Source organism: Tricharina praecox (genome assembly GCF_024521635.1).
Source record: "Tricharina praecox strain CBS 144465 chromosome Unknown BZA05scaffold_8, whole genome shotgun sequence".
In the NCBI taxonomy this organism is placed as follows: Eukaryota; Fungi; Ascomycota; class Pezizomycetes; order Pezizales; family Pyronemataceae; genus Tricharina; species Tricharina praecox.
Window position 1 is genome coordinate 899,521 of NW_026250410.1, and position 12,712 is coordinate 912,232.

Below are 12,712 nucleotides of genomic sequence, written 5' to 3' on the forward strand. Positions count from 1 at the left end.
AGATTTCCGTGGCCTGGAGAAGTGGTCTTGTGCTTGAAGTTCCACCGGTTGTCAACGAGCCCTTCACGTCTCGACGAGCAAAGCCCCGATTCGCAGTGCAGCTTCTGACACTCTATTAACCAAGTTTATGTAGTAATTCCGCGAATACCGCCACCCTGAAAGATACATACCATGACCCAGCCTCAAGCCCAAGAACGCATGCACACGAAACTCAAATCCCTAGCAAGCCTGACTAGCCAAATTTCTAAGTGATCCGTAGCTCCTGTTTGCCACTAGGCTTTCCACCCGCCTGTTCATAATACGCCTCGATCACGTAGTGCTTACCGCCCATATCCATATATTCCGGATCCGAATGCTTGATGACCTATGCACGCACACACACCCCGCCCACAACGTTAGCGCATCCATTTCCCTTGCCCATCACCCGTCGCCAGGACTCAGAACTTACATCGCCGACTGTAGATCTATCGTACTGCATGACCTGTCCAAAGCTCGCATAGTAGAAGCGGATCGTGCTGGGCGCGATCGCGTTCTGCGCCATGTACGACATGAGAACTTTCGAGACGCGCGTTGACAACTTCGGCTTCATGAAAGTTACGGCTGTGGTGGGCGGGGGGGCGGGGGGGCGGGTTAGTTAGTGCAGTGATGGAGAGCCGGTGCGGGTGCGAAGGGGGACGTACGCCATTGGCTGCCGTTGGGAATGATAACGATATTCACTCGTTCGTCGGCCAGTTCTTCGATTCTAGGCTCGGGTTTGACGGTAACGGAGGTAGTGCGCTTCCGGGGTTTTTGGCCAACGCGAGTAATGGCCTGTGGGGGTGCCACCGGGGGAGCGTAGTACTGGGGCCTTTCAGGGGCCACTGGGGGACTGAGATACTGGGTCGTTCCAGGTGCCACCGCGGGGGTGACGTCCATAGCCTGTGAGGGAGTCACCGCAGGAGTGACGTCCATGGCCTGTGAGGGAGCCGCTGCGGGAGTGACGTTCATGGCCTGTGAGGGAGTCGCCGCGGGAGTGAGGGCCATAGGCTCCGTCTGGCCGCGGCTGGCAGCCGAGCCGGGGGCGGTGGACTTTGCAGAGCCTGCGGCGGGGGCGGGGTCTTTGGGCTCACCAGAGACTGTGGTGGTGGTGGGGGCATTCTCTACGGGATCGTTCGTATTCACGGCGGGCGTATCCGTGAGGTTGCGGACGGGGAAATGCATTTGTTTAATTGTTGATGCGGTGCGGTGTGGGACAAGAGATTGTGGTTGTGAGTTGCAAGAGAAAACCCGGCGTTGTGAAGGAGTGCATACGTGACCCAGGTTTATATCTTCACCCCTCCCCGGCCGGTCCTGTGATAGGACCGTACAATCGTAATGGCTTCAGCAGAATCTGCTATGGCCCACATCTGTGCTCGCACATTCCACAGTTCCGCGACACCGGCTTGCGGACAAAGGGCGACGAGTCGTTAACAAAGGGCCGGCCGCGTATGGTCCTGTAGGGTCTATGGTCTGGAAGTATCGACCATAGAATACCGTTCTTACGTACAATCCATTTTCATCCGCCGGGGATGCCTGTAACGGCATGTTTGCTACCAGTATATCGTGTGTTGGAGAACGTGAATCTCCTACTTCTCGAGCTCCAGGGCACAAAATGGCCGATACCTAGTTCGTTCTTTGTCTGTATCCGGAACTTTCTTTTCAGTCTCTGATGCATTTGATCTATCTAGGAATCCGTATGCTAGGTGCTCGGAGATTGTGGAGCAAGTTGAAATGAGTGCAGAACTGAAAGGAATCAACTTTAGATTGTCGACATCGGTTTTCAAGATCAAGAACTCGGCCTCAATACCCGCAACTTCCCAATATTTACATACCATGTATGGTGTACATTACTTCGACGGAACATTACCGCTCCTACAACCACAGTAGCCTATGGTAAGAGCAGCCTCTAGAACAATAAAAAAACGGACGGCTCCTCTTTCTAGAATAGACATGCTTCTCGTTTTCCCCTTCAACGACCTTCTGCTAGTATCGGCCCCCTGCTAACAAAGGACTGTATGTGTGGTGGGGAGCAGCAGGGGAACGCTATATCCACGGCGAGGCCAGCGGGATAGCCCTATGGCAAAGCCGGATGGGTGGTTGAGCAGTACTAGAATAGAAATCGGACAGTACCTGGAATGCACTGCGCAGGAGCGGAGCAGTAGAACAATTGCCATGTCTAAGTTACCTAGGTCCACACAGAACGAGTGATACCATGGGATTCTAGCAAGCTGGCTAAAATACAGACCAAATGTCAACGGTATCTCAAAATAGTACAAGAATAAGTCCCCTATGCCCCCTCTAGAAATTTGCCGTGCACACACTGGCCTTAACGAGGAAAGCTGCCCTCCCGCCCTCTTTCAGCTCCACGATGGCTGGCGACACAAACAACGCCACTCTCTCACCCCTCGGCTCCCCCGAGAGCTCGCGCATATACTGGTCTCTCCTCGCTGCATCCATCTCACGGATCCACGAGGGGGTCTCATCCGCCTCATCCGCCTCTACCGTGCCTTCCGCCTCCCTCCCCAACGCACACCAGAAAGTCTCCTCCTCCTTCTCCGCGCTCCTCCTCCTCGTCTCCTCCTCCATCGAACGGCGATCCCGGATGGCCACCTGCTCTCTAACAGCGCGCTGCATCTCAATCGCCTCCGATGCACCCTCCCCCGCGTCCAGGATATCCATCGTCCCCAGCGTCTCCATCGCCCACAGATGGAAGCGGTCACTCCCCGGGCACCAGAACTTCTCCATGAACACCACGTCGAAGCGGGACAGAGCGCCGCGCATCGAGAGATGGACTTTGACCGCTATGTCCACGATTTGGTGGAGCTCGGCAGCGCGGTCGGCGGATGATGGTGCCTCGAGGAGGTGTGGGAGCATCTCGGTCTCGAATTCGACAGCGAGGGACCGGATCCGCTCGCTGCGAGCGGTGACGTGATCTTGGTGGTTGACGAGGCGAGAGATAACGTCTTTGCGCCAGAGGTTGGCAAAGGCTTCGGACTCTGTCTGGTTATTAGCACTTACTTACTTCTCATTACAGAAGTACTGTAATAGTGAAGGGGGATAAAAAGATACGCCTTTTACCGTATCATGACGGTCAAAATACGTATTTTGACCGTACTAATGCGATACTTGACCGTACTGATACGGAAAAAAGCGTATTTTTTTACTCCCCCCTTCACTATACAGTAAGTATTTGAGGCAAAAGAATGCGGGATAGATACCCTGCGTCGCCAACTTCACCTCCCACTTCTGCAGCTCCTCGTCCTCCGCCTCCTCCAGCCCGAAGCAGTACTTGCCAAAGATGTGGTGGTTCAGCCAGGTGAAGATGAGCTTTTCGATCACCCACGCGGCTGGCTGCTGTTGATCCAACCATATGTGGCCGTAGTAGCCCACATAATTATGCAGGCGCTGAGGAAGGCTCTCGGGATCGAGCTTGATGTCGTCGAAGTACGCCGTGGTGTAGTGACTAATGCGAGATTTGAGAGCGGTCCATTGGATGATGATGTTCTCGATATCGGAGGAGGAGGAGGGGGAGGAGGGGGAGGAGGAATAGGAGGAGGTTGCCATGCTCATGATGGTGTCACTCGACATAGCTGACAGTGGTTGTGTGGTCTTGTGGTATTGTGGCTTTGTGGTTTTGGGTTGAGGGGTCGAGGTCGTGGTAGCTGTGGGATTTTGAGAGAACTGTTGTGAAATCGAGGCTGTCTCTGGATGTGACGAAGGCCAGACACCCGCTGAAGGTGGTGCTGCTACAAGAGCCAGACCCGGGAGCATCTTTTCAAAAATTTCCCGGAATGGAAAAGGGCACTGGTCCGGAAGCAGACGGAGAGTCTAAGGAGCTGTCTGGGTCTAAAATAGGTAACCGTAGTAGTGAAACCATAGCTGTCTCTGGATGTGATGAAGGAACTAAAGGAAGGAAAGAACGTTGAAGTAGAGGAGTCAAAGCTACCGAGCTTGCGGTATTCAAGTCTCATGACAATCGGTCAAAACATTTGAATTTCGAACAGTGATTCATTCCATCTGCACCGACCAAACAACCCAAGCATTTTCTATCACTCGCCGTTTAGTCTCACCACACCTCCCTCTCAACTAGAACTTTCCTCACGCACTAGACCCTCTGCGGGTTAATCAAAGTGCTGTGGCTTGCTAGCTCTGTAGCTTTTTAATGTGCTGATTTTGACCAATGAGAAAGAAGACACTTTCATTCCCCCAGTTGGGTTTTTCTGTGGGAGTGACCGTTGGCGGTCGCGGTCAGGTCGAATGCAATGATTAAACAGAAACAAAACACACTGGACCCACCGGGCCAATAACTTTCACTTTATCGCAATTCAGCCATCCTCTCCTTCGCTTTAGCCTTTCACGCCTTTCCCAGATACCGGTAACTACACTCGAACGAATCACCGTCACCATCACATCACTCGCTCATTCTCTCCCAATGCTGCTCACGGATACGCACTCGCCCCCTCTGCCCCCTGTCAACTAATGAGATACCCCATCGGCAGGCCAGTTGACACGGTCGACAGTACCGTATAGTACCTACTATTATTATGATCCAGACAGAATACCATGAGTGATATCTCATGAGTGTCCGCCCTGGTGCTAGGTACTGATATGTACAATACAAAGAAAACTCGCTACTAAGCAGTCTTCCCCCCCTTCCCGCGGTCCTTTGCGAAATAGCCATGGCCCTCCTCCTCCTCGCCCTCTTCAGGCTCGTCCATCTGCTCGCCCTCACTAAAGCTCTCCCAAACCCACTCATCCACCTCCACCTCCACCTCTTCCACCTCCCCAGCCTGCTCCCCAGCCTGCTCCCCAGCCTGCTCCCCAGCCTGCTCCCCAGCCTGCTCCTCGCCACCCTCCTCCCGCACCTTATTCTTCTTCACCATCATGACCTTCCTCCTCCTGCGGCCCCCCTGATGTTCGGCCTCGCCCTCCCTAATCTGCCCCTTCTCGATCTGCACCCTTTCCAGCCTGCGTAGAAAATCGCTCTTCCCGGCCAACTGCTCAGCAAACGGCCACTCCTTCGCTTTGACCACCGCAGGCGAGCACTGGACCCTATGTACGCCGACGGCAACAACCTTCCCGCATGCCGGATCCTGCATCGCCTTGCGCCAGTGTTCATTCTCCTCTAGCAGCGGGGGTCTCGGCACAGCCGCCGGCTTCCTCCGCCTGCCGCCGACATACGCCGCCGCCGCCGAAAAGTCGCGCTCCGAGTAGTAATAGCCTCCGCCGGAGATGCGCGGGGGCTCCCTGTAGGCCGCACCTGCCACCCCCACCTCCCCCTCCCCATCCTCCCCATCCTCCCCCTCCCCCACCACCCCTTCAGGCGTACCAACATAAACCTCACTCCCCACGGTCCCCGCCCAGCGCCCCGCCCAAATCCTATTCTGGTACCCGACGAGCACCTCGTCCCCCTCGAGCCCCAAGAGCTGCAGTCGATCGCGGCGGGCAGTAGCGCCGCGCGCCCACTTCGGTAGCTGCCGGGGCGCCTGCAGCCGTGAGGCGCCGAGCATGTGTGTCGACTTTTGCGGGTGGCTCGTGGCGGTCGGCGCGGCGGCCTTTTTGAGGGATGCGTTGGTGAATGGGTTCGTGCTGGGACCGGCTTGGACTGGTGCTGGGATCGTGAGGTCGATTGTTATGTAGTACTCCTCTGGGTCGGCTGACGAGTCGGTTTCGTATTCGGAGTCATCGTCGGGGGTGGGAACGGCGGAAGCGTGGGGTGGTGGGGGGTTGGCGGTGGCGGATGCGCGCGGTGGTGGGGCGGTGGACAATGGCGCGGGGTGGGTCGACATCGCGGCTATGTGTGAGGTTTGAGATGGTGGGGATGAGGTGGTGGTGGGGTGAGTCGCGCCTGGCGAGGAGACTCGAGAGTGAAGCAGTATATGGAAAAGAGTCGCGTTGCGTTGCGAGCTAGTCAATGGTGGGGCAACCCTGAACACTCACCAGCAGATCCAGCAGATCCATCTCCAGATCCAGACATTTCATTCGTAAGATAAGCGCACCACCAAATGACTAGTTAGAATAGGTAGAACAGCAGGACGACTATTAAACCACTAAACCAATACCGAATCTCCTAGTTCCAAGTTCCCCACGGATTTTTCTTTCCCCCTCCCCTCCCCTCCTCTTCCTTTCCTTCCCTTCCGCTATGCCGCACACGCAAAAACGCCGTCCCCCCCGCAGAGTGAGTTCCTACACGCAAACAGACAGACAGACCGACAGACCACAAGCAAAACAAAAACAAAAAACGACGACGACGGGTAGGTAGATACATTCCCCAAGTCAAGAGAATAGTAGAGTAAGTAGACACCAGACCAGGCTTCAGATGAAAGAAAAAAGGACGAATGACAAAAGACAAAAGACAAAAGGACGAAAGACAAGACAAAAGACTGTAATTGCGCTCGCTCGGGTATGCCATGTCTGCTCTAACCCAACACCCAATAGCCCTACTCCCCGATGTCTGCAGTAGGTACGAGTACGAGTCCTCACAATCCGTTCTGGAGCCTTTCGATCTGCATCTGCATCACATCATTCCTGAGCAGCAGATCTCTCTGTTCCTGCGTCATCAGCGGGCTCCTCCTATCGATCGACTCGATGGGAGGGGTGAGGGTAGTAGTAGAATCGGACTGCTCCGAGCCGGAGCCATGCTCCTGCGCATTCGCATTGGCATTGGCGGCAGTAGTAGTCGCAGTCGTAGTCGTAGGATCGATATCGAAAGCGCCCCGCAGGCGCGCAACGACCGCGGCCGTAGCGAGCGCCGCAAGCGAGCCAGGTCCACTGCCAGGGATGAATTCAGCCTGCTGCTGCAGCAGCGCGCGGCGGACGACCCTGCGCTCCGACGGGCCCACGGAGCCGAGTCTGGCCAGCGGTCCGGACTCGTCTTCGGCCAGCCCGAACGCGCCGCGGACTTCGCGCCGAGCATCGTCAATCTCCAGGGCCTGTTGTTCGACCTAGTCAGTCGTTGATCAGATCAGCAAGTCACGCATAACGCGCCGAGTAGGAATGGAGCGACGCACCCTGCGCAGTTCCCGCCTGGTGCTCCTCAGCAGCGCAAACTCGCTAGCCAGCAGGTCGATCCGCGTTTGCATGGCGCGGAGTCTCGCCTCGCGAATACGCAGACTGTCGACGGCGCGATTCCGGTCCCGGCGGTTCGGTCCCGTTGAAGGCTCCGGCTCCGGCTCGTGCGTCATCGCCTCGCGAAGAGCAACCTCGGACACGGCATCTTCCAGCGTCGAGGTGGTATTATCGACATTGTTCAGCATTACATCCTGCAGCGCGCCGATGCGGCGGATCTGGTTGACCAGCGTGTCGAAGGAGTCGAGTCCAGCAGCAGCAGCAGCAGCGGTACGTTCAGTAGCCGTCGAGGAAGTAGTAGTAGTAATTCCCGCGGCGGGGCGGGGTGTCGGCGCTCCGGTTCCCGCAGTCGCCGCAGGTGGCAGCATCCCCGGCGCGGGCGGCAAGGGCGTATAGCTCGCCGTAGTAGTAGCCGTAGTCGCAGCCGCTGCCCCACCGGAGCCAGGGACAATGCCGAACCGCAGCCTCCCCACCGGCGTATGATCAAACAACGACCTCCTCCACTGCGCCTCCGTCATGGGCACCAGATCCCGCTCACGATCACGGTCTCTATCGCGATCACCGCGACGATCACGCTCCCGCTCGCGCTCACTGCGCCGGTGCACCAGCAGCAGCTGCAGATGTCGTTCCGCCTCGTTGCTCGCGGCAGACGCCTGACTCGTCTCCCTTAGGAACTCATCGAGGGTCAACATGCTTCCCGCGCCGTCCCTGCCGTCCCTGCCGTCCCTGCCGTCCCTGCCATCCCTGCCATCCCTCCTCCTTGCACTAGCCGTCGTCGCAGGCGGCGCAGGACCCGAAGCCTCTTCGTCGCCCGTGAGGTCGATAACGATCCTCCTTCCGGACTGTGCCGCCGGTGTCGGTGTTTCTGCGCCCGCCGCGGGATCGATCGGGTCGAACCAGGTTCCGGTCGGCAGCCTGTTGCAGCGCGCAGACGCGGAAGACTTGTCGGCTGACCGCGATGGCGGACTCTCCCATACTGCGGGCGTCAGTCACCGTGGAAACACAGCAACACGGCATAAACAGACAAGCATGGCTAGATGGATAGATAGATGAATAGATGAGGAGCGCATGCACTCACATGGTATTCCCATAGTTCACCGCTAATAGCTACCCCGAGTTGCGTTGCGTGATAGCCCCGAAGGATTCCGAAGGATTTTCGAAGGTCCTCGAGTGTTCTCCGAAGGCCCGAAAGGAAATGGTAACTTAAAGAGATGTTAGGTCTCGATGCTCGCGGAGATGAGCAGCGGCAGCGACGCGGTTTACGCTTTGTGGGTGACGGTGGGGGGAGGGGCGAGGTGATGGTCAAGCGTTCAAGGTTGAATACTCGAGCGGGAAGGGAAGGTAGCCGGCGTGGTGGGCGGTGGGTGTTGTGGTTGTGATTGCGTAAGAACCCGGACCTTACTTAGGGGGTCAAGTCCCTCTACGTCGATCGACCTATCCGGTTCCTCTCTAGTGCGTTCCGTAGGGCTGGCTGGCTTCTCGCGCGCTTTCTCTCGCCGCCGTGACGTGACGTGCGAAGTTGATTTAGAACGAAGGGAAAGGGAAAGGGCAGGGCGGGCGGATGTGGGATGGGAATGCGATGGAGTGTGCGATGGAGGGATGGATCGGCTACGTCCAGCCTACCTATGCAAAACACTCTCTATGAAACCCTACTTGCTAAATCGCTGATGCGATGCGACTGCGGCCCTGCGGGCGGGTGCTATATCGCAGCACCCCAGCTCACATGAGTACTTTACATAGCACCTGCTCCACGTAAAATAGTTCACGAACAAGCCACGATCTTCAGGCGTCGTATCCGCAACTTCACGAAAAATGATTCACACTTTATGTATATCAGTATCCGGCATTTATATTCAACAAATCTACAGCAAGAAAGGCACATTCCTTATATTGTACCCATCCAAAGCGCCACCCATTCCTGAAAACTTCAAACTAAAGGTATCGTGCAAGCCCCAAAAACAAACCATCCGAAAACTAAATCATCAAAGTATTGCCAACATGTACGGGAAAAAATTAAAAAAAAACTCCGGTAAAAAAATAAGCAAAAACACCCGTCTTTAGTCGTCGACCGCCTGGGACGGTATAGGACGGCTGAACGAGTTGGGGAACGGGTGGGCGGTGCTTATGGTCGAGCCGCGCCTGCGTATCGACGACAACTCGGCATCGCGCTGTTCCTTAGGCAAAAGGACCTAGCAGACTTGTGAGCTGTGATGGATTGAAACGTGAAGGGACTGGAACTTACAGCACGGTCAAGCTCATATGGCAGACCACGATGACGACCACGAAGCTGCATGGCAATGATAACCAACTTGCTCACAACGCTGAACTTGCCGGAGAACGAAGGGTTGAATCCGGGGTAACCCAGACTGAGTCCAACAGTACCATAAGCCGAAACAACTTCGAAAAGTACCGAAAAAACCGTGAAGGCCTGCAAAACTGATTAGTACGGATAAAGCACCCCCAAACTAGGATGAACTTACATAGTCGTTGATATTCTCGATATGCCTTCCCTCGGCAATCGAGATGACAAAGAGCCCTAGGAAGATATACCACAGATCGAAGGAGAGCTGTTTCCTCAGATGGAATCCCACGTACGACGCACCGGATGGTCCCGCCTCCATATCATCGTCTCCACCGTAAAGACCAAGGGATTTCTCCTCGTAGACGTTGGTGCGACGAACACTGATGGCAATGGGGAAGACCGAGATGTACATCATGAGCATGTAGCTAACCTGTACCGCAGGATGCAAAGCCGAGATATTCACAACCGCCAGACCCGCAGTTCTCGTAGAAGCCGCCTGGAATATCGCCCCCATGATCCGGTGGCCGACCGCTATGCTCGTAACATCCGGGTCTTTGATATCCAATACGATGAAGAGGATCACGTCCGCAATATTGAGGGCAAGAAGCACCCACAACAGAACCCAGGTTTCTCTGCTGGGGAACAACAGAGTAAAACAGCGGCGCGGGTGATCAAGAAGAAAGTTGAGAGCTTCCTTGATGGAGGAACCTGCGGGTACTATCTTGAAGAGAAGCCAGATCAGGAACCTCAAGAGGCACGGGAATCCGGTATTTCCAATGACGATCAGGAATGTCATCACCACGAGAATCCAGGTGCACTTCTGGAAAGACAGCATGGAATCCGGCGTCAAAGTGAACCCAAGATCATTGAGAGACGTCTGCGATGTGAATATGGCCCTGTTTCAGGCAATTAGACACAGATAAGCTTTCACATAGATATTCAGACTTACCACCACGTAGGACTGACACCCAACGACTGAATGTACTCTTTGTACTGGGGTGCGTTATGGATCCAGGGAAGGATACATATGATTCCGAAAGCATGGAAACAAACGTAGTATGCTATTGGGTCTGTTAGCTGGAGCACTACGTCTCGGAAGAGTACTACTTGCCAACCAGAACCCGGAATAGCAACTTCAAGCTCCGGTATTCGATTCCACCCAGCTCATCGCGCTGCTCGTCAGTCAAGTCCACAAATTGCGAGTTCCTTCCGAGCGTGGGCTGGTACGACAGATAAGGCATATCTGGTACCGGTACGGGTTTGCGAGGCGTGTTTGAAAATACACTGAACGACCTAACGCGCTTTGCGGGGCCCATGGAGAATGCCGACGTCATGGCCGCCGTTGCGTGGGGAAGGATTCTATCCGCCGTGGGAAGTTTTCGCAAGCGCATCGAAGCATTCGTTGCAGCAGCCGAAAAACTGTAAGATCTAGACGGTGTGTGTCCGACACGCGTCTCTTCTCCGGTTCTAGCGGGCGCCAATGTGTACGTATCATCGTCGTCCACTTCCGTTGCGCGATCGCCTGCGACAGGTGTGAGATGTATTCAGCAACGGGGAGTGCTCCGGGAACGTACCTTTCTCAAACTCTCGTGGGCCGGGTATCCGCAGAGCCTTTCCGTTCTGGGGAGCCCTTTGGCTCTCGACGAAAGCGATGTGGTTGTTATTGGCGGCATTCCATCCATAGTCCTCCGTACCATCACGGGTGCGGGGGGAAGGCAAATCGCTGAACTGAATGTTGCTACTAGCAGTTCCGGGGGGATTGCGGCTAGCCGTGGCTGTGTTCCTGTAGATTTTATCCGCGTTCAGCATTCCGGTTCGGACGGTTCGGAACGAATGCATCCCCTACCCATTAGCCGATGGCAACTCGGCCATCGTCGACGAGGATGCCCCTCCATGGCTCGAGTTGTCTTCTTCTTCTCTCATGGGCGCCTTGGGGTCAATTGCGGTATTTGCGGTGCTAGAGCGTTGCATGATCATTCCCTCGGGACCCTCAACAACCTCGAATTTTCCACTGTTCATGGTATCCTGGTGCAATACACGGATATCACGGCCCTGGATTCCATCCTCGAGCGCCGTGGCTTCTTTTCTACCCTGCGTGATGGTCCGCGCTCTCGATGGCTGGCGAGACATTGAGACTGTACACGAGTCCGTGAGCACTCCATGACACCCGATTGCCGAGTCCCCGATGACGAAACTCACCAATGTTCTCGAACCGTTTCTCGAACCAGTGCAGCCGGATTCGCACGACGCAAGTGTTGATAAAAATAGGAGTCGTAAGCATGGTTGCTATATAGATCAAGCTTTGCTGGTACGTTTTGATAGAGTTCGTGTCTATACTGCACATGAAACTCAGCCCAGCTCCAACGGAAGATGGCGACAGCAGTCAAACTCACGTGTTCAATCCCGATTGTGTACATGCGCCGCTGGCGAAGAAGAGAGCGTCGATATAGGGCATGTTGCTGCCGGCGAATATTATGACGGACAGAACAAGGCTCATTCCAATTAGGTAACAATCTAGAGTACGGGTCAGCGTCTCCTCTAGCGATAAGAAAAGTAACGGTTTCCGGCCTGCACTCACAGTGTAGAGTGATGAAGTTAAAATGGACCTTGAACCGTTCCCGGCGGCTTTTCTCCGTTGGCTCCATGGGCGCGAAATTTGTTGTTGACCTCAGCAAAGTTTAGTTTTGGTGGGTTCGGTGGTAGTGGTTGGTCGTGGTGGGGGGATGGAGACGGTCTTTATTGGTGCAGGTGGCGGGCCAATTACGTTCCGACAAAGGAGCGTGTCCGGAGGAGGAGGGAGGACGAGGACGAGGACGAAGAGGAGAGGGAGGAGAGGCCTCAAGACTAGGGGTTGACACGACTCGAATAATGGGTTCAAGTAGCTCACGCGGGACGATAAGAGCGGTGGCGGACCACGGGATTGTCGCAGTTGGAAGGTGACGAGGCGGCGACACGGTAATTATATCAAAGAGTGTAGACGGAACAAGCCATGGTGTATTGTGTCAATTGAGCTGGCAGTAATATTTGGGGACTGTTGGTGGTGGTGGTGGTGGCGGAGGTGGTGGTGGTGGAGGTGGTGGAGGTGGTGGTGGTGGAGGTGGTGGTGGAGGTCGCGGATTGGAGGAGTTGGTGGATGGAGGATATGCTCGCAAGCAAGCAAGCAGCAAGCAGGGTGAGGTGAGGTGAGAACTGACCAGAAGAACGGATTTCTCTTGTGTCTTTCCTTCTTCCTTTTTTTCGTGCCGGGGGTAGCGCGCCGAGACGCACTCAGCAGCTTGCTTACTTCGACGCCGTGGAATGTTTGGGATGGGTTTGGCTGGCTGG

The 12,712-nt window shown here is 55.4% G+C and overlaps 5 protein-coding genes across 5 annotated transcripts; all 5 read right to left on the reverse strand.

Moving 5' to 3' along the window:
* Positions 1 to 244: 244 nt before the first annotated feature.
* Positions 245 to 1,200, reverse strand: BZA05DRAFT_443866 (uncharacterized protein; the record flags this gene model as incomplete). The annotated part of the gene is made up of 3 exons (XM_051486874.1): positions 245 to 364; positions 449 to 600; positions 681 to 1,200. 3 exons carry the CDS (start codon positions 1,198 to 1,200, stop codon positions 245 to 247), a joined length of 792 nt encoding a protein of 263 aa, XP_051340869.1.
* A 1,116-nt stretch (positions 1,201 to 2,316) lies between these two features.
* On the reverse strand, positions 2,317 to 3,606 carry BZA05DRAFT_472979 (uncharacterized protein; the record flags this gene model as incomplete). The annotated part of the gene is made up of 2 exons (XM_051488036.1): positions 2,317 to 3,014; positions 3,237 to 3,606. 2 exons carry the CDS (start codon positions 3,604 to 3,606, stop codon positions 2,317 to 2,319), a joined length of 1,068 nt encoding a protein of 355 aa, XP_051340870.1.
* A 1,046-nt stretch (positions 3,607 to 4,652) lies between these two features.
* On the reverse strand, positions 4,653 to 5,807 carry BZA05DRAFT_417695 (uncharacterized protein; the record flags this gene model as incomplete). Its single annotated transcript, XM_051485471.1, has 2 exons — positions 4,653 to 5,278; positions 5,348 to 5,807. 2 exons carry the CDS (start codon positions 5,805 to 5,807, stop codon positions 4,653 to 4,655), a joined length of 1,086 nt encoding a protein of 361 aa, XP_051340871.1.
* Positions 5,808 to 6,152: 345 nt separating this feature from the next.
* On the reverse strand, positions 6,153 to 8,341 carry BZA05DRAFT_263847 (uncharacterized protein). The gene is made up of 3 exons (XM_051480158.1): positions 8,165 to 8,341; positions 7,029 to 8,062; positions 6,153 to 6,962 (listed from the first exon to the last, which is right to left on the reverse strand). The coding sequence occupies exons 1-3, from the start codon at positions 8,175 to 8,177 to the stop codon at positions 6,498 to 6,500; spliced, it is 1,512 nt and encodes a 503-aa protein (XP_051340872.1). The 5' UTR covers positions 8,178 to 8,341; the 3' UTR covers positions 6,153 to 6,497.
* Positions 8,342 to 8,906: 565 nt separating this feature from the next.
* Positions 8,907 to 12,499, reverse strand: BZA05DRAFT_394018 (cation transport protein-domain-containing protein). The gene is made up of 10 exons (XM_051483289.1): positions 11,967 to 12,499; positions 11,782 to 11,902; positions 11,588 to 11,724; positions 11,235 to 11,523; positions 10,963 to 11,171; positions 10,500 to 10,910; positions 10,338 to 10,449; positions 9,567 to 10,284; positions 9,329 to 9,514; positions 8,907 to 9,275 (listed from the first exon to the last, which is right to left on the reverse strand). Exons 1-10 carry the CDS (start codon positions 12,031 to 12,033, stop codon positions 9,144 to 9,146), a joined length of 2,382 nt encoding a protein of 793 aa, XP_051340873.1. The 5' UTR covers positions 12,034 to 12,499; the 3' UTR covers positions 8,907 to 9,143.
* Positions 12,500 to 12,712: the final 213 nt, after the last annotated feature.